The sequence below is a fragment of the Oncorhynchus clarkii genome, chromosome 27 (assembly GCF_045791955.1).
Source record: "Oncorhynchus clarkii lewisi isolate Uvic-CL-2024 chromosome 27, UVic_Ocla_1.0, whole genome shotgun sequence".
NCBI classification, from domain to species: Eukaryota; Metazoa; Chordata; class Actinopteri; order Salmoniformes; family Salmonidae; genus Oncorhynchus; species Oncorhynchus clarkii.
Genome location: NC_092173.1, coordinates 15,371,645 through 15,391,278, shown reverse-complemented (window position 1 = coordinate 15,391,278; position 19,634 = coordinate 15,371,645). Strand labels below are relative to the sequence as shown.

The 19,634-nt window shown below is 41.8% G+C and overlaps 2 protein-coding genes across 2 annotated transcripts; both read left to right on the top strand.

The window, feature by feature from the left end:
• The first annotated feature begins 16,917 nt into the window (after positions 1–16,917).
• On the top strand, positions 16,918–17,853 carry LOC139385424 (olfactory receptor 6N1-like). Its single transcript, XM_071130475.1, has one exon. The coding sequence runs from the start codon at positions 16,918–16,920 to the stop codon at positions 17,851–17,853; it is 936 nt and encodes a 311-aa protein (XP_070986576.1).
• Positions 17,854–18,957: 1,104 nt separating this feature from the next.
• Positions 18,958–19,634, top strand: LOC139385423 (olfactory receptor 4N2-like). Its single transcript, XM_071130474.1, has 2 exons — positions 18,958–19,513; positions 19,606–19,634. The coding sequence occupies exons 1-2, from the start codon at positions 18,958–18,960 to the stop codon at positions 19,632–19,634; spliced, it is 585 nt and encodes a 194-aa protein (XP_070986575.1).

Below are 19,634 nucleotides of genomic sequence, written 5' to 3'. Positions count from 1 at the left end.
AGCAAAGCAGACGGCTCCATTTTCTTGTTATTAAAATGTACAGATAGCCAGGGGCACACTCCAACACTCAGACATTATTGACAAAAGATTCATTTGTGTTTAGTGAGTCTGCCAGACGAGAGGCAATAGGGATTACCACGTGTTCTCTTGATAAGTGCGTGAATTTAAAAATTTTCAGCAGTTGTCATACCAGGCAGTGATGCAACCAGTCAGGCTCTCGATGGTGCAGCTGTAGAACTTTTTGAGGATCTGAGGACCCATGTCAAATCTTTCAGTCTCCTGAGGGGGAACAGGTTTTGTTGTGCCCTCTTCACGACTGTCTTGTTGTGCTTGGACCATGATAGTTGATAGAATGGGGGTGTGCTCGGGTCTTCCTTTTGCTGTAGTCCACAATCAACTCCTTTGTCTTGATCATGTTGAGGGAGAGGTTGTTGTCCTGGTACCACACGGCCATGTCTCTGACCTCCTCGCTATAGGTTGTCTCATCATTGTCGGGATTAGGCCTATCACTGTTGTGTCATCAGCAAACTTTATGATGGTGTTGGAGTCGTGCTTGGCCATGCAGTAATGAGTGAACAGAGAGTACAGGACTGGACTGAGCACGCACCCCGAGGGGACCCGTGTTTAGGATCAGCGTGGCGGATGTGTTGTTACCTACCCTTACCACCTGGTGGCATCCCGTCAGGATGTCCAGGATCCAGTTGCAGAGCGAGGTGTTTAGTGCCTGGGTCCTTAGTTTATTGATGAACTTTGAGAGCACTATAGTGTTGAACACTGAGCTGTAGTCAATGAATAGCATTCTCACATAGGTGTTCCTTTAGTCCAGGTGGGAAACGGCAGTGTGGAGTGCAATAGAGATTGTATCATCTGTGGATCTGTTGGGGCGGTATGCAAATTGGAGTGGGTCTAGTGTTTCTGGGATAATGGTGTTGATGTGGGCCATGCCCAGCCTTTCAAAGCACTTTATGGCTACAAACGTGAGTCCTACGTGTTGGTAGTCATTTTGGCATGTAACCTTAGTGTTCTTGGGCACAGGGACTATGATGGTCTGCTTGAAACACGTTTGTATTACAGACTCAAAACTATCAAAATGAAGAAAGTCGCACACTCCATGTATAATCTCCCAGCAATTGAATGGGTATTTACCAACGTTTTGGCATCACTGTGCCTTCATCAGGGTAATGTCATAAATACTTGAACCAGGTATCCACTGCATACATTAATGACTTTGATGTCCAGATAGATCTATTCAAGTTTTTCCGTAATCTGAGATTGCGTGAGTTCTTTGATAAGAGTGATACTTACATGACTCCACTTGAAATGTCATCCTCAGTGAGATGTATACATACAGTAGGTCTACCACGCTAATCAATAGACTTACCTGTCCTACCGAGAGTCAAGGAGGAGATGGATCCATTAACCCATTTGAGGTACCTGAGAACTCTGAGAGAACTACATTTAGAGCAACAAGTTTATTTGTACCTCCCCCCAAACGCAATGCCTCCATAGAAACCTTCTATAGGATTGTGGAAAATGATGTAGGTTACTTACTGAAAGACAAACAGAAACACAAATCCTATGATAACCTGAGTAGAGATAAGAGAATGGCTCTTAATTAAGGACTTAAAGTCAGATCCTTCGGTTATCATAAAAAAAATGTGACAAAGGAGGAGGAATTTGTATACAAAACAAATGTGACTATGTGAATGAATGTCGCCAACAACTATCTAAAGGTGACTTCTATCGCAATCTGAATTGTGACCCTACTCTGGAATTCCAGCATAATATCTCATCCACAGTGGAAAGCTGTTTGGAATCAGGATGTCACGACTTCCACCGAAGTCGATCCCTGTTTTGCAAGGAGGAATGGGAAAAAATGTCAGTCTCTCGATGTGCAAAACTGATAGAGACATACCCCAAGCGACTTACAGCTGTAATCGCAGCAAAAGATGGCGCTACAAAGTATTAACTTAAGGGGGCTGAATAATTTTGCACGCCCAATTTTTCAGTTTTTGATTTGTTAAAAAAGTTTGAAATATCCAATAAATGTCGTTCCACTTCATGATTGTGTCCCACTTGTTGTTGATTCTTCACAAAAAAATACAGTTTTATATCTTTATGTTTGAAGCCTGAAATGTGGCAAAAGGTCGCAAAGTTCAAGGGGGCCGAATACTTTCGCAAGGCACTGTATCTCCTATCACAGCCATTAAACTCTGTAACCTTGCATAAGTCACCATTGGCCTCATGATGAAATCCCTGAGTGGTTTCCTTTCTCTCCAGCAACTGAGTTAGGATTGACGCCTTTATCTTTGTAGTGACTGTGTTTATTGATACACCATCCAACTTCACCATGCTCAAAGGGATATTCAATGCTTTTTTTTTACTACTAGGTTCCCTTCTTTGTGCAAGTCATTGGAAAACTTGAATCTGTGTTTGAAATTCACTGCTCGACAAAAGGAACTTACAGGTAATTGTATGTGTGGGGTAGAGTGGTAAGGTAGTCAATCAAAAATGCTATTATTGAACAGAGAGTCAGTCCAGGCAACTTATTATGTGACTTTTTAAGGAAATGTTTAGTCCTTGACTTATTTAGGCTAGCCACAACAAAGGGGTTGAATACTTGACTCAAGCTTACTTGATATTTCTAAAATCATAATTCCACTTTCACATTATGGTGTGTAGGCCAGTCACACAATTTCAAGACAGTAAGAAAATCAGAGGAGGAGAAAGGGATTGAACCTTGGTCTCTGGCAGGGAGTTGTATGGGACTTATGATGATGAGGGTTACCACACTACAGCTCTGCATAACAAGCATCCTGTTTAATTCTCACACTACGATTGGAGTGTATGTAACTGTAACATTAGAGAAAAAAAACTGGTAAGCAGAGACAGTGTGTCAATTGTATTTGTTATTCAAAATATAAATATTATTGAACTACAATAGGGATGAATGATGTTTGCTGAATGTTCTACTCAATGTCCATCACAGCCACAAGGTAACAATGTTTTTCCATGGTGATGCCTATGGTATTAAACACTTTGAAGAGTAATACTGTGGAAATAATGCAACTGTCTGAATACTTATGTAAACACTTATGCAAATGTGATATTTCAGTTGTTTTTTTTTATACATTTGTAAAAATGTCTAAAAACCTGTTTTTGCGTTGACGTTATGTGGCATTCTATGTAGATTGATGTGGGGAAAATATAATTTAATACATTTTCAAATAAGGCTGCAACGTAACAAAATGTGGAGAAAGTTAAGGGGAAAGTTCAGTACTTTCCAAATGCACTGTACATAGCACCCAAACTCCTGGAAGGTTAATGAGAGATTTTATATTGTAGCCTGCCCAGCCCATTGATGATGTTACATGCTTCTTCTATATTGTAGAGTACCAGATTATAGGGTCCCTACATATACTGTACATTGTTTTAAAGGATCATAGGCCACTAACACAGCCTGTTCAATAACATAACATTAAGGATGTGTATTCTTCTGATGTGCTGTACTATCCAACAAAACTATAATTTTCATTTAGGAATGTCACTCTGACCATGTTCTCACCTTGCCCCAACCTGGGCTTTTTCCAGAGGCGTTTTAAGGAACTCAGTCGGGCTTTTAACTTGCTCTTGAAAGTTGTAACAATAGAATGCACAAGGTGCAATTTAGAAATTGGGTAGTGAATCAGTAGTTTTCCTCTTGTCATGTCAGTCATGTCAGGGGCGGCAGGTAGCGTTTAGAGCATTGGGCCAGTAACCGGAAGGTTGCTGGATTGAATCCCAGAGCTGACAAGGTAAAAATCTGTCGTTCTGCCCCTGAGCAAGGCAGTTAACCCACTGTTCCCCAGGCTCTGAACATATAGCCTCTTTGCTGAACTTCTCCTTTGGCTGTTATTTGTGATTTTACAAGGTAGATACAATACTGCACATCTTCCACCTATACTTCACACTTTTTTATTTTAGAATACATCCACCACTTTTAATCCTATTATGTATGGCATTAGGATGATTCACATTAGGAAGCCTTGTAAAAAGGAGCTAGGCCTTAACCCTAAAACATAACCTGAATGTTTATTTTTGAAATATGGATTATTATTATTTTTAGCATTTTTAGTTGCCATTGACAGCACAAATAAGTGTCATTTTGGAATAGTTTCTCTGCTTCCCAATTATTTAAAGAGAAGTGTTAATAATGAAGAGAAATATCCTATCAGAATTTTCTTTGGTGGTCTACCCAAAAATCATTGCCGTCATTGTAAATAAGAATTTTTTCTTAACTGACTTGCCTAGTTAAATTTAAAAATGGCAGACTTGTTTTTAAAGAATAAAGTATAAGAATCAATTGAGGAGCTTAGTTTAAGCAGTTCATCATGGATTAGAAATGGTTGGTCTAAATTTTGGATTTAGCATACTTTACATGTAATCAATTGATTTAGCGTTTTAATGTAATAACTAATATGAGTGCAGGATACAAAGTATAGTATTGTTTGATGATATCAGGAGAATGAAAATATATCTATATTGGTTAGTGTTAGAAAAAATAATTTATTACATTCAATACCATTCATTCTTTACAACTCATAATTTTCATTCATACTTCAATACTGGTATTTTAATTTAACTAAACAAAAACCCCAAACAAAACCTCAGGGGAGCATCTTCCCTCCCCGTCATCCTACAAACTACCTTTCCCTATCTCCCCGTCCCTAATCTATCCCCTTACAAATCTAAATGACACCCAGCCCTAAACCCCCCTTCCACCTCTCCCGGGCAGCATGCTGCCCCCACTTCCTCTCCTCCCTCTTCATCCTCCCCCTCAAATCTCCTTCCACCCTCCTCACTATCCCTTCCACCCCCCAATCTCTCCCTGTCTTCACCATGTTCTGCCTGGCTTCCCACAGCCCCCGTTTAAAGAGACTCATGAGAAGCCAGAGCAGAAACCTGTCCCTATCCGTCCCTCTCGCTCTCCCTACACCTCTCTCTAACCTGGCCCACGTCAATACAAAATCCCCCATTACCAAACCTAACAACACCCGTGCCCTAGCCCAAACTACTCCGGCAAAGGCACAGTCCCAAAAGACATGGCGCACAGTCTCCTCCCTGCCACAAGAGGATCTTGGACAGGTGGGGGATTGCACCAAACTATACCGGTACATGATGGAACGTACCGGCAAGCACTTATGGAGGCTCAACCAATTCAGGTCCTTGAGCCTGTTGTCCAGACCCCGCGCCTGCACTCCCTCCCAGACCACTTCCGAGATGCCCACTACAGGCGCCGGACTCCCTGCCTTTCTGACCTCCTCCTACAGGTGCCTGTGATCTAAACCTACTCGGGCAACTTGAACCTCAGGGTGCACAAGCAGCCACTTGGCTGCATGACCAAAGTGCCACAGCAGCTGTTCCGCCCGAGGACCCATGTTAGACCACACCATTACGCTTCTCGCCTGATAGGAGAAGAACACCCGCAGGAGGTAACCGGACAGGTGTATCACTGGATGAGCAAGCTCCGTTAACAAGAAAGAAACAAAAATTGCGTCCAGTTTGAGGGGGAAATGTGGTACCCCCCTACCTCCCTCCCTGATGGGACAGAGCATGCGTGCCCTGGCGACCCACTCGCACCTGCCACTCCACACGAACTGAAACACAAGCCTCACTAGAGGCCTCCTCAGACAAGCCGGCAATGGGTAGATGTACGCCAAATACAAAAGAGACGGCAACACATCCACCTTTAGGACCAGGACTTTGCCCATAAAAGACAAATACCTAGCCTTCCACATTGCTAGCTTCCTCTGTACCACTGCGATACGCATGTTCCAGTTTAGCGTCGCTGAGCCGGAGGTCTCAAAATGGACCCCGAGAATCCTCGTGGATCCTCCAGATCCACAAAATCTGCATTTTCTTGCGCTGCACGAGGCGAAGATGTGGCCATAGGCCATACAGCGCCTGCAAAATGGAGGCTGACGTGCATAAAACAACGTCCCCCTGTCAGCCCCCAGGGAGAACATAGCAGGAGGATGGAGGTAGCCACCATGTCCCTTTGGGTCCTCCCTGAGGAGGGCCTGGAAGCCTCTCCTCCCATTCCAAAACCCAAGGGAGTCTTTGAGGTGCCTTGCTGAGGAGACGTTATCCATGTATCTCCCCAGAAAGGCCCTCACCTCTTCGTCCTTAACGTATGGGTTGTATATGTTGACAGTTACAACCCTAAAGTTGTTCCTCGCCAGGCTTGTTATTTCATAGTGGCTCATCGGCCTCTCACCTCCCACTGCTCTTGCCCTTCTCAGGATATCATCGTGTTTCTCCTCTGTATGTAGTGCCACGTCGTATGCTCCCTCCAACGAGTTGCCTTGGAAACAAAACACGTCCTTCACCATCAGCTTTAGAATCCCCATCAATATTATCCTTCCAAAAGTTTCCCGTCCTAAAGGCTCCAACTCCTTTTCCTTCCAAGCAAACCGAATCGTGTTGGCCAGCCCAATCCCAGGGACCGACCGTGTTGATGTATTTTGCACCATCTCCGCAAGGAGAATGGCGCTTGTTCTCTTCTCTTCCAAAACAAGGGAAAAAGAAAAAACCAAAGTGACTGAGCCTATCTGGTGCAAACAAATCACCCACAAAACACTCAAAGAATATGGCTGCCTAAATATGGTTCCCAATCAGAGACAACGTTAAAAACCTGCCTCTGACTGAGAACCACTTCAGGCAACCATAGACTTTTCTAGACAACCCCACTACCACAATCCCAATACCTACAAAAACCCCAAGACAAAACACACCACATAATTAACCCATGTCACACCCTGTCCTGACCAAAAATAATAAAGAAAACACAAAATACTTAGACCAGGGCGTGACACTATGTGCTTTCCTGCTCTCATGTTTTACTTACTCTCTGACACACATGATATTTCCCTTCTTTATTGTTGTGTCCAGATTTACGGTTTAACATCATTTAGTAATTTAGCAGTTATGTCCTATGACCGGTACATTTCTATTTGTTAGCCTCTATAGTATAACAATATTATGACACCTAAAATAATTTGTGGCTTAATTCTGCTGTCCTGGTTGTATTCTTTTTTCATCAACACCATCATTATCTCCCTGAATTTGCGACTGCAATTTTGTTTGTAACGTTCTAGACAGTGTATTGTGATAACTACTCGGTAGTCAAGCTTGCCTGTTCAAATACTATGCTGAATAACATATCGGGTCTTGTTGCCACTTTGGTTTCTTTGTCTTGTACTATATTTCCTACCATATACTCAAGAAATTACATCAAGTTAATTACAGTTTGATTGGTTAATAAGTTGCGACTTGCTTGTCATAAACTCAAAATACAGTGCCTAGAGTGAATGTTTACACACCCTTGCAGTTTTCACATTTTGCCTTAATTTTCAATCAAAAAGGAATTACATTGGGATTTTCACCCATTCATCTACACAACTACTCTACATTTTTGAGTGGAATAGTTGCGGAGAGGGTTGGAAGAAAGCAGCAGTGCCTTCCTTTCGGTAGCCGGGCGCCAGGTTCAGTCTTGCCTGCATCACCACAGCGGACTCAGTTACCACTTTGCAAGCTTCAGGAATAGTCTGCCTGTACGCCATCCGCACAGGGTCGAAAGAAAAGGTGTGTTGAGCTGGCTGTGCCAAAGACCACAGAACTTGATTTATGCTATCGAGTTTAACACCCATTCTCACAAAAATGTCCGCGACAACCAGTAAGTAGTGAGATACTTCCTTGGGGCCTATGCGGAGTGATAGTGCACACACCCCTAAAGCAGTGAAATGTGTCTGGTGAGTCATTCCCAGTGGGAATCTGAACGTTTTCGGAAAAAGGGGGTTTGTAGTTTTTGAAATGTTGTTGAACATTTCCAAACTGATTGCAGATTTTTCTGACCAGTATGGTATCCTCAACCATTGTGCCATTTAGGCACATGCGCATATCAGTGGAGGGCGGTATGTGTCGGCTGGAGATTCACCCATGCCACACGGGAAAAACCTCATGTTCGGTCAACTTTAGAATTGAACTTGTCACACTGTCATCTGCCACTGATGGCAGAGTCATGACCAAGTTGACCAGGGGTTTCCCTGTTGATGTCGCCATTCCTTCTTCATTGCGTAATGTTTTGCATGTAGCCTTCGATGAAGGCGGTGGTGTCAGTGGAGGTGGCATGGTTATTTGTGACCATACTTGGTGTCACACCCTGATCTGTTTTCACCTGTCTTTGTGCTTGTCTCACCTGTCTTTATGCTTGCCCATCTTCCTCATTATCCCCCGTGTATTTATACCTGTGTTCTCTGTTTGTCTGTTGCCTGTTCGTCTTGTCTTGTTACATCTTACCAGGGTGTTTTCCCGTCTCCCTGGTTTCTTTAGTTCTGTTTCCTAGGTTCCCTGGGGCCTGCCTTGACCCGAGCCTGCCTGCCGTTCTATACCTGCCTGACTCTGCCCTGGATTACGGACCTCTGCCTGCCTTTGACCTGTCTTTTTCATGCCCCTTGTTTGAGTTAATAAACATCTGTGACTCTAGCTGTCTGCATCTGGGTCTCATCCTGAGTTCTGATACTTGGTTGTTTTTCCAATCCATTAGTGGTACCAAAAGGTATATTAAATATATCCCAATCAGCATCTGCTGGGTGTCAATGCTATTCACGTACACAGGGTGGATAAGTGACATACTCTAGAAGTTGGAGGAGATGCCTGGTGAGAGGCGAGGTAGCCTGAGTGAAACCTCAAAGTTTAGTGTCGTATTGTTCCATTTTTAACCAACTTTTGCTGGGTCCACTGCCCTTTTGAGTAAGTTTGAGATAAGAGGGAAATTGTCGAGCCTGAATCGATCAGCGCATCACAGGTTAATCAGTCCTCTAAGACTGTTTTGAGGTATGGCTTGTTTGAGTAGTTTTTTTCTCGTCATATCACCAACAAAGTGGAGTGGGTGTCCGCAACGGTGTGGTGTGTTATCTGTGTCAATTATCAAGACAGTGGCATACTTTGTGACCAGGTGGGTCCTCTATCTGAGTTTGGGGAGTATGGACGATGTCACAGGGTCCCCAGAATATCAATTGCCTGGAACTCGTGACCGTGAACTTAGCGATCAGGCTCCTCCTCTCGCATTTGTTGGGCCGGCATGTGCTGGTTAGATCCGACAACATGACGAAGGTGGCATACATCAACAGAAAGGGGGTGACTCGGTCACTCTCCCTCCTACTGTGGAGCCATACACATTCGTTCTCACTTTGGGCGGTGCATGTTCACAGTTGCCTCAACTCTGGTGCAGAGATGCTATCCAGAGGGGCCCTCTTCCACAAGATTGGAGACTACACCCCTGGGTGGTAGCCCAGATATTAGAGAGGTTCAGAAGGGCCAACGTAGATCTTTACCCACCGAGCGAAAACACACGCTGTCATCTATTTTTCTCGATGAGTGTCCCGATTGCCCCGATGGGAATGGAAGCTTTGGTGCAAGAGTGTCCTCTGACCCTCTTTTACGCATTTGCGCCAGCTGCTCTGACTCATTATCATTAATTATTGTGGCTCCGTTGGCTCAAGTAGCCTTGGTTAGCGCTCTCTAAGCAGCGTCTCTCCAACTGGATTGTAGAGGCTATCTCCCTGGCGTGTAGCAGCAAGGGGCAGGGGTTACCTAGCAGTGTATGCGTCCACTCCACCAGGGGTCTGGTTTAAAGGGTTGACTATAGGAGATATTTGTGCTGCGGCGAGTTGGGCATCACCACACACTTTTGTGAGGGTTTATTACTTGAATGTCACTGCTCCCAGTATAGCACACTGTGTGCTTATGGCTGGGAAAGGGGATAGTCACTAGGCAGCGCGCCATGATCACAATACCCAGACTGCCTCATCTGGTTATTGTGTAAATAGCGTTTTTGTTTTGCTGGTCTTATTATTAAATGCTTTGTGTCACATGTTGTGTCTGTGCCGGTTCTGTTCTTTTTGTGACTTTTTTAGTTTGAGGCTATTGAAGGTTTAAGGCCTACGTTTGATAGTCATGGCTTGCCACTGAGTTTTTAGCACATTCTTCAGATGTTGCGTTATGGTCCCCTGTATGTTTTGTCTAGTTCCATTTTTGTCCCAGGATGTCCCAGAGGACAGTTTTAGGACAATCCTGGGACGTTGTTTCATGGTCCCGTGGATGTTTTTTTTGTAGTTCCTGGCTTGTCATGGGGATGTCACTTGATAGTCGCAAAGAAACGTTTTCTACCCAGGGCACGCGTACCCTAGTAGCATTACACATCAACCCTTGTTACTGTTGCCAAGCTCATCAAGTCCCTGATTAGTGAACCACTGGTCCATTCACAGCTCTTTGTTTTTTGGGCAATGTTAGGGACACCCAAACACAATGCTTTTCAACGTACATATTTGACATGTTTTACAGTACATGATTACATTGTGCATGTTCAGTTATACAGCAATATTCAGATATCCTAGTAGGTAGTGAGCCCTAGTAGGAAGTCCACTGTGTGCAGCTCACCCTGCACTAACATACAGTGCCTTGCGAATGTATTCGGCCCCCTTGAACTTTGCAACCTTTTGCCACATTTCAGGCTTCAAACATAAAGATATAAAACTGTATTTTTTTGTGAAGAATCAACAACAAGTGGGACACGATCATGAAGTGGAACGACATTTATTGGATATTTCAAACTTTTTTAACAAATCAAAAACTGAAAAATTGGGCGTGCAAAATTATTCAGCCCCCTTAAGTTAATACTTTGTAGCGCCACCTTTTGCTGCGATTACAGCTGTAAGTCGCTTGGGGTATGTCTCTATCAGTTTTGCACATCGAGAGACTGAAATTTTTTCCCATTCCTCTTTGCAAAACAGCTCGAGCTCAGTGAGGTTGGATGGAGAGCATTTGTGAACAGCAGTTTTCAGTTCTTTCCACAGATTCTCGATTGGATTCAGGTCTGGACTTTGACTTGGCCATTCTAACACCTGGATATGTTTATTTTTGAACCATTCCATTGTAGATTTTGCTTTATGTTTTGGATCATTGTCTTGTTGGAAGACAAATCCCCGTCCTAGTCTCAGGTCTTTTGCAGACTCCATCAGGTTTTCTTCCAGAATGGTCCTGTATTTGGCTCCATCCATCTTCCCATAAATTTTAGCCATCTTCCCTGTCCCTGCTGAAGAAAAGCAGGCCCAAACCATGATGCTGCCACCACCATGTTTGACAGTGGGGATGGTGTGTTCAGGGTGATGAGCTGTGTTGCTTTTACGTCAAACATAACGTTTTGCATTGTTGCCAAAAAGTTCAATTTTGGTTACATCTGACCAGAGCACCTTCTTCCACATGTTTGGTGTGTCTCCCAGGTGGCTTGTGACAAACTTTAAACAACACTTTTTATGGATATCTTTAAGAAATGGCTTTCTTCTTACCACTCTTCCATAAAGGCCAGATTTGTGCAATATACGACTGATTGTTGTCCTATGGACAGTCTCCCACCTCAGCTGTAGATCTCTGCAGTTCATCCAGGGTGATCATGGGCCTCTTGGCTGCATCTCTGATCAGTCTTCTCCTTGTATGAGCTGAAAGTTTAGAGGGACGGCCAGGTCTTGGTAGATTTGCAGTGGTCTGATACTTCCATTTCAATATTATCGCTTGCACAGTGCTCCTTGGGATGTTTAAAGCTTGGGAAATCTTTTTGTATCCAAATCCGGCTTTAAACTTCTTCACAACAGTATCTCGGACCTGCCTTGTGTGTTCCTTGTTCTTCATGATGCTCTCTGCGCTTTTGACGGACCTCTGAGACTATCACAGTGCAGGTGCATTTATACGGAGACTTGATTACACACAGGTGGATTGTATTTATCATCATTAGTCATTTAGGTCAACATTGGATCATTCAGAGATCCTCACTGAACTTCTGGAGAGAGTTTGCTGCACTGAAAGTAAAGGGGCTGAATAATTTGGATCATTCAAATGATCAAATGCACGCCCAATTTTTCAGTTTTTGATTTGTTAAAAAAGTTTGAAATATCCAATAAATGTCGTTCCACTTCATGATTGTGTCCCACTTGTTGTTGATTCTTCACAAAAAAATACAGTTTTATATCTTTATGTTTGAAGCCTGAAATGTGGCAAAAGGTCGCAAAGTTCAAGGGGGCCGAATACTTTCGCAAGGCACTGTAAATAACATTAGCATGTCTACCTCTGCTAAGCTTAAACTGACATGCCTCGACAGCCACTGAGCGTTTTGAAGCACAAACACCAGGAGATTTGGTTGAAAGGTTACAGCCATTCTCATAACAACGCAGCCGCTGACAACTCGTACATAGGGTCTGACCTTTTCGTTTGCGCCTCGGACGCCTCGGATTTCAGAATAAATCGGTAGGATAACTGGTCCCCTTGAGTACCAGTACCAATACCAGCAACAGTCAGTCCACCTACAATCAGTAAGAAGGTTAGAGACCTACCCAATCAAATTACCCTTGACAACAGCGACATAGGAGTCACGCAGAGTGCAACACGTGGAAGGGAATCTCCAGTGCACTCTTCCAATGGTTAACACACGTCACTAATAAATAGAATCCTCCATTCAGGAGAGAAATTAGAAGTCATGGAAAGTCATGAAATTAGATGTCATGAACCATGATCACACCACGTACGACTGGTCCATTACTTAAAGAGTACTTCCGTCGTGAGGTTAGCTCGTCCGTGAAATAGACTTCATACCTATCACCACTACAATAGTGGAAGACACAGTGACTTGTTGGAAAAATCTACTACAGACTCCCTCGACACCAATTCTGACTGACCTCCAGGCATTGACCTGAAAATTACCTGACTACATCAGACTCATTCTGAACAAGTTGTAATCTGCCAGGATACTTGGTTTTCTTCCCTTGACATGCGCGCTTGTGTAAGCATAAACGCACATGCACAACGGAACATCTAATTAGGATTTATGCTAGGATCACTTAAGGGTCCAAGCAAAATATCAGCCTTAGTAAAGTTGAACATTTACTTCTAGGCCTTTGACTTTACAGCACTCACCAGTTTTCTTCCCAGAAGTCCATAGGTCATCCCTGTAGACTGCCCAAAACTAGTGCCTTACAGCTGTTGACTTATCATATAGTTATCAACTTAGGATAGTGCCTAAGCAACACACCAAGTAGGAAAACCCCAGATATGGCATTAGAGACAATACCATGATAGTAATTTTGCCAGAACATTGGACGTACAATAAATACTTATTTTCCACCATAATATGCAAATCAATTAATTAAAAATCCTACAATGTTATTTCTGTAATTTTTTTGTTGTTTTGTGTAGTGTTTAGTTTTAATAAAAAATATGATGATCACGTACCCCGCTGCGTATTGATCCGATCCTTCCAGGTCCTCCTCTCCTCATTCCAACAACGATCGTTACACTAATGATATAAAGATTTGTGGGGGCTGTTTTGTTAGACTTCAGTGCGGCTTTTGACATTATCGATATTAGTCTGCCGCTGGAAAATGTCATGTTTTATGGATTTACACACCCTGATATATTGTGGATAAAGAGTTACCTGTCTAAAAGAACACAGAGGGTGTTCTTTAATGGAAGCCTCTCTAACACACTCCAGGTAGAATCAGGAATTCCTGAGGGCAGCTGTCTAGGCCCCTTACTTTTTTCAATCTTTACTGAGTTAAGCCAGTGTGTCTATGTATATTGTAACGGTTGTCATAGGTGGAAGAAGGTGAAGAGGACCAAAGTGCAGCATGGTACGTGTTCATGTATAATTATTTTAACACAGAACACGACGATCAAAATAACAAAAATGAGACCAACATGAAACAGTTCTGTCTGGTGCAGACACTGAGACAAACAACTACCCACGAAACACAATAGAAAACAGGCTACCTAAATATGGTTCTCAATCAGGGACAACGATTGACAGCTGCCTCTGATTGAGAACCATACCAGGCCAAACACAGAAATAGCAAATCATAGAAAAACGAACATAGACAACCCACCCAACTCACGCCCTGACCATACTAAAACAAAGACATAACTAAAGAACTAAGGTCAGAACGTGACATATATGGATGACTCAAAACTATACACTACATCTACTAAAGCGACTGAAATGACTGCAACACTTAACAAAGAGCTGCAGTTAGTTTCAGAATGGGTGGCAAGGAATAAGTTAGTCCTAAATATTTCAAAAACTAAAAGCATTTTATTTGGGACAAATCATTCACTAAACCCTAAACCTCAACTAAATCTTGTCATGAATAATGTGGAAATTGAGCACGTTGAGGGGAATAAACTGCTTGGAGTAACCCTGGATTGTTATCTGTCATGGTCAAAACATATTGATACAACAGTAGCTAAGATCGGAGAAATCTGTCCACAATAAAGCGCTGCTCTGCCATTTTAACGGCACTACTACAGGCCCTAGTTTTGTTGCACCTGGACTACTGTTCAGTAGTGTGGTCAGATGCCACAAAGAGGTACTTAGGAAAATTGCAATTGGCTCAGAACAAGGCAGCACGGCTGGCCCTTGGATGTACACATTAACATTAACAATATGAATGTCAATCTCACCTGACTCAGAGTGGAGGAGAGATTGACTTAATCACTACTTTTATTTGTGAGAGCTATTGACATGTTGAATGCACCAAGCTGTCTGTTTGAACTATTGGCACACAGCTCGGACACCCATGCATACCTCACAAGACATGCCACCAGAGGTCTCTTCACAGTCCCCAAGTCCAGAACAGAATATGGGAGGCGCACAGTACTACATAGAGCCATGACAACATGGAACTATTTTACATCAAGTAACTAATGCAAGCAATAAAATTAGATTGAAAAAACAGAAAAGAATACACCTTATGGAACAGTGGAGACTGTGATGCAACACGAACATTGGCACAGACACACACGATAACATATGCACTATACACACACGATAACATACGCACTATACACACTCGTACACATCTATTTTGTGTTGTTGATATGTGGTAGTAGAGTAGGGGCCCGAGGGCATACACTTAATGTATAGTTAAATCTTTTGTGAATGTATTGTAAAGTTTTTAGAATTGTGTAACAGCCTTAATTTTGCTGGACCCCAGGAAGAGTAGCTGCTGCCCTGGCAAAAACCTCCAGGGGACCAAGACATAACATCCTGACCACTTTAGACAAGCATTTCGTGACATTCTGGGGACATCCTAATGATTAATTTTGTTTGCAGGGACATTTCCTTGGGGCTATCACCCAACGTCCTAATGACTAGTAAAATGAAAGTCTTGAGAAAGTCCTAAAAAGGTACTGATATGGTCCTCAATTACGTCCTGGTAAACTACAGGGAGCTAGACAAAAGTCCCCCAGAGAACGTTCCTTGGGACCATCACATGACTTCCTGAAGTCTAGTAAAATGAAGTCCTGAGAACATCCTAAAAAGGTCCTGAGATGGTCCCCTGTGATGTCCTGGTAACTTAGCCGGAAATAAACAGAACGTTCCCTTGGGACCATCATGTTTCTTCCCCTTGGCCATCATGAAACATCTCCTTGTGGTCATTCATTGTCCGATGGTTAATGTCTTATAAGAAACAAATTATCACATTTCAGGAGAAGACCCCGAGGCAGACAGTGTCAAAGTAACAAAAGTTTATTACTAGAACATGGTGCAGGCAAAATGACAGGTTAGGGGCAGGCAGAGGTCAGTAATCCAGATGAGAGTCCATAATATACAGAACAGCAGGCAGTCTCGCGGTCAGGGAAGGCAGAGGTCAATAATCCAGGGTGGTGTGACAAGGTACAGAACGGTAGGCAGGCTCAGGGTCAGGGCAGGCAGAATGGTCAAAACCGTGAAACCTAGAAAACAGGAACAAGAAAAAGACAGGAGCAAGGGGGAAAACGCTGGTAGGCTTCACGAACAAAACGAACTGGAACAGACAAAAAAAGAACACAGGTATAAATACACTGGGGATAATGGGGAAGAAGGGTGACACCTGGAGGGGGGTGGAGACAAGCACAAAGACAGGTGAAACAGATCAGGGTATGACACAAATAGGAACCTTTTCATAATGTTCCCTAAGGGACATTAAAATACCTTATTATATCGTTATACTCGGACCAAACCGGAATATGTACTGAATTTCCTCTTATGGTCCCAAGGTTAACGTCATGTTTTAATGTTTGTAGAGTAGTCTCAGAACATCAGTCCTGGGGACATTCGGTGATGTTCTCATCAGGTCCCTTTAAGACAGCATTTCCCAAACTCGGTCCTGGGGACCCCAATGGTTGCACATTTTCATTTTTGCCCTAGCACTGCACAGGTGATTCAAATCATCAACTAATCATCAACCTTTGATTATTTGAATCAGCTATGTAATGCTAGGGCAAGAAATAAAACATGCAGCCTTGGGGTCCCCAGGACCGAGCTTGGGAAATGCTGTCTTAAAGGGACCTGATGAGAACATCACCGAATGTCCTAAGGACATCCTCAGTTTTCCTGGTTAAAACATAAATAGACTGAGTAAATATAATTAAATGAGTTGCTTGTCATACACTCTATATACTGTAGTTCCATCTCTATGGAATTGTTACATGTTGACACTGAAACTACAATCCCATGTGAGCATACACTATGGTATATTTAGAGGCTACCAGGACAAGATATTGGGGCAGTCTCCCCTGTCAAGCAAGAAGACATTTCATGGATACAAGTTTCTTTATTTCTTTCACACCTCCGAAGTCTGATAAGGTACAGATATTATCGGATATTTAAAAAATAAAAATTGTACGAGTTTGAGGGAGGATGAGAATTTGTTTTGTTAAAACTATTGTGTTTAGTCTGAGCCTTAACAGAATCAGATGATTCACTCTTGAATTCATTCACATCCATACACACTGAAGCCTTGTAAGGACTAAGAATTGTTGCATTGACCAGAGGAAGAAAAGTAACAAGCTATGGAGAACTCAACCCAAGTCAAGTTCTTTTATCTCTTTGGATTACAAGAGACATTTAACAACAAATCGGTCTATTTTATCTTGTCTCTTATCACATACCTTCTCATCATCACTGTGAATCTGACTCTGATCATAACAATCATTCAGGAGAAAGGCCTCCATGAGCCCATGTATATCTTTCTGTGCAGTCTGTGTGTCAATGGATTGTATGGAACTGCTGGTTTCTACCCCAAGTTCTTACTGGACCTTCAGTCAGATGTTCAGGTGATATCTTATGGTGGATGTTTGACTCAAGCCTGTGTAATATACACATCTGTCACATGTGAAATGTCTACTTTAACAGTGATGTCTTACGACAGGTATGTGGCAATATGCAGACCACTACTATATCATACCATTATGACATCTTTAACTGTTAGAAAGTTACTCTTATTGTCTTGGTGTTATCCTTTATTTGTATCACTAATAGCACTTAGTTTAACAGTCAGACTTCCTTTGTGTGGATCTCGCATTGATAAAATTTTCTGTGACAATCCATCTATACTGAAACATGCATGTTTACCCATAACCATCAATCAGATTTGGAGCCGATGTTTAATAGTGGTGCATGTTTTACAGTTACTTTTCATTGTATTTTCTTACTGTCAGATTGTAAGGACTTGTGTAAAGTCAGCTAAGGGAAGGATTAAGTTCACACAGACATGTGTGCCACATTTATTAACAATTGTTATTTTCATCACAGTGACCCTGTTTGACAATTTGCAAGGGTGGAATAACGTAAATAGTACACTAAATATGCGTAATGCAATGGCCGTACAATTCCTTGTTATACCACCTGTCTTTAACCCTCTCGTATATGGACTTAACCTCCGGCAGATTCGAAGAGCCGTTTTTAAAAAGTGTAATACACATAAAATCATTGATATGAGACGTTAGTTACATCTTAAACAATAGGGAGACTTACTGATATCAGAAGTCAACAAAATGAAGGTAAAATCTACCAAAACTGCTGCAAGGTTAAATGGCCCCTAATTTGTTGATGTCTATCGCCCTCTTCTGGGAAAGTGATTTACAAATATTCCAAGAATAGAGTAATTGTAGCACACCTCCTGAGCATGAAAATGCTTGACTGGGTCCCAAATGGCACCCTATTCCCTTTATGGTGCACTGCTTTTGACCAGAACCAAAGTAGTGCACTATTTAGGAAATGGGGTCCAATGGATAGCACAAATATGTGACTCCTTATACAGTTAAGAACTTTTTAAAGAAGAACAGCAATATGCAAAGCTACTCCTTCAATCTATATTTTCCCCACTGGGTGCTTTATTCATAATACTGTTAACAAAAATAAATTATGTCATTAATGGTTGTGGTTACAACACAGTAAATATATAGCTTTTTTTTTTCTTGAGTTGTGATAATGTATATATGTGCTTATTAACATGCGTCCACAGTGTATCTCTCAAAATAAATGTGTTCACAACCACTTTGGAAGGCAATTCATTGTTTAATTGGTGCAATAACACAAATATGCATGAAACTAGAAAGTAAGGTTGAATGTAGGCTACACATTTGGAGTGATTATAAATGGCATTAACAAGATACAATAAATAGTGAACAGAAATATCACATTCTGAATTCCCATTGAATTTATTTACTAGACGTAGATTTTTCTCCAGCGTATACATATTCTATATTAATATTCGGACCATTTCAAATCATGTATTTTGACTGTCTTCTGGTGGTATTAATATACAAGTTATTGGAGCAGTATCTCTGTGTCAAGCAAGAACACATTTCACAGGCACACGTTTCTTTATATCTTTCACACCTCAGAAATCTGAGCATATATATTATCGGGATCTTTTATTTTATTTTTAAAAATAAGAGTTTGATGGAGGATATGAATTTGTTTTGTTAAAACTACTGTGGAAACGTAATCAAATAATTCACACACATTCATTCACCTCCATACACACTCAAGCCATTTAAGGACTAAGAATTGCTGCATTGACCAGAGAAAGCAAATCAACAAAAGCTATGGAGAACTCAACCCAAGTCAAGTTAATTAATCTATTTGGTTTACAAGAGACATTTAACAACAAATCGGTCTATTTTATCTTGTCTCTTATCACATACCTTCTCATCGTCACTGTGAATCTGACTCTGATCATAACAATCATTCAGGAGAAAGGTCTCCATGAGCCCATGTATATCTTTCTGTGTAGTTTGTGTGTCAATGAATTGAATGGAACTGCTGGTTTCTACCCCAAGTTCTTACTGGACCTTCAGTCAGATGTTCAGGTGATATCTTATGGTGGATGTTTGACTCAAACCTATGTAATATACACATCTGTCATGTGTGAAATTTCTACTCTAACTGTGATGTCATACGACAGGTATGTGGCAATATGCAGACCACTACTATATCATACCATTGTGATATCTTTAACTGTTAGAAAGTTACTCTTATTGTCTTGGTGTTACCCTTTATTTATAGGACTCATAGTAGTTAGTTTAACTGTCAGACTTCCTTTTTGTGGATCTCGCATTGATAAGATCTTCTGTGACATTCCGTCTATACTGAAACATGCATGTTTACCCATAACCATCAATCAGAATTTTAGCTTTGATATAATAGTGGTTCATGTTTTACAGATACTTTTCATTGCATTTTCTTATTGCCAGATTGTAAGGACTTGTATAAAGTCAGCTAA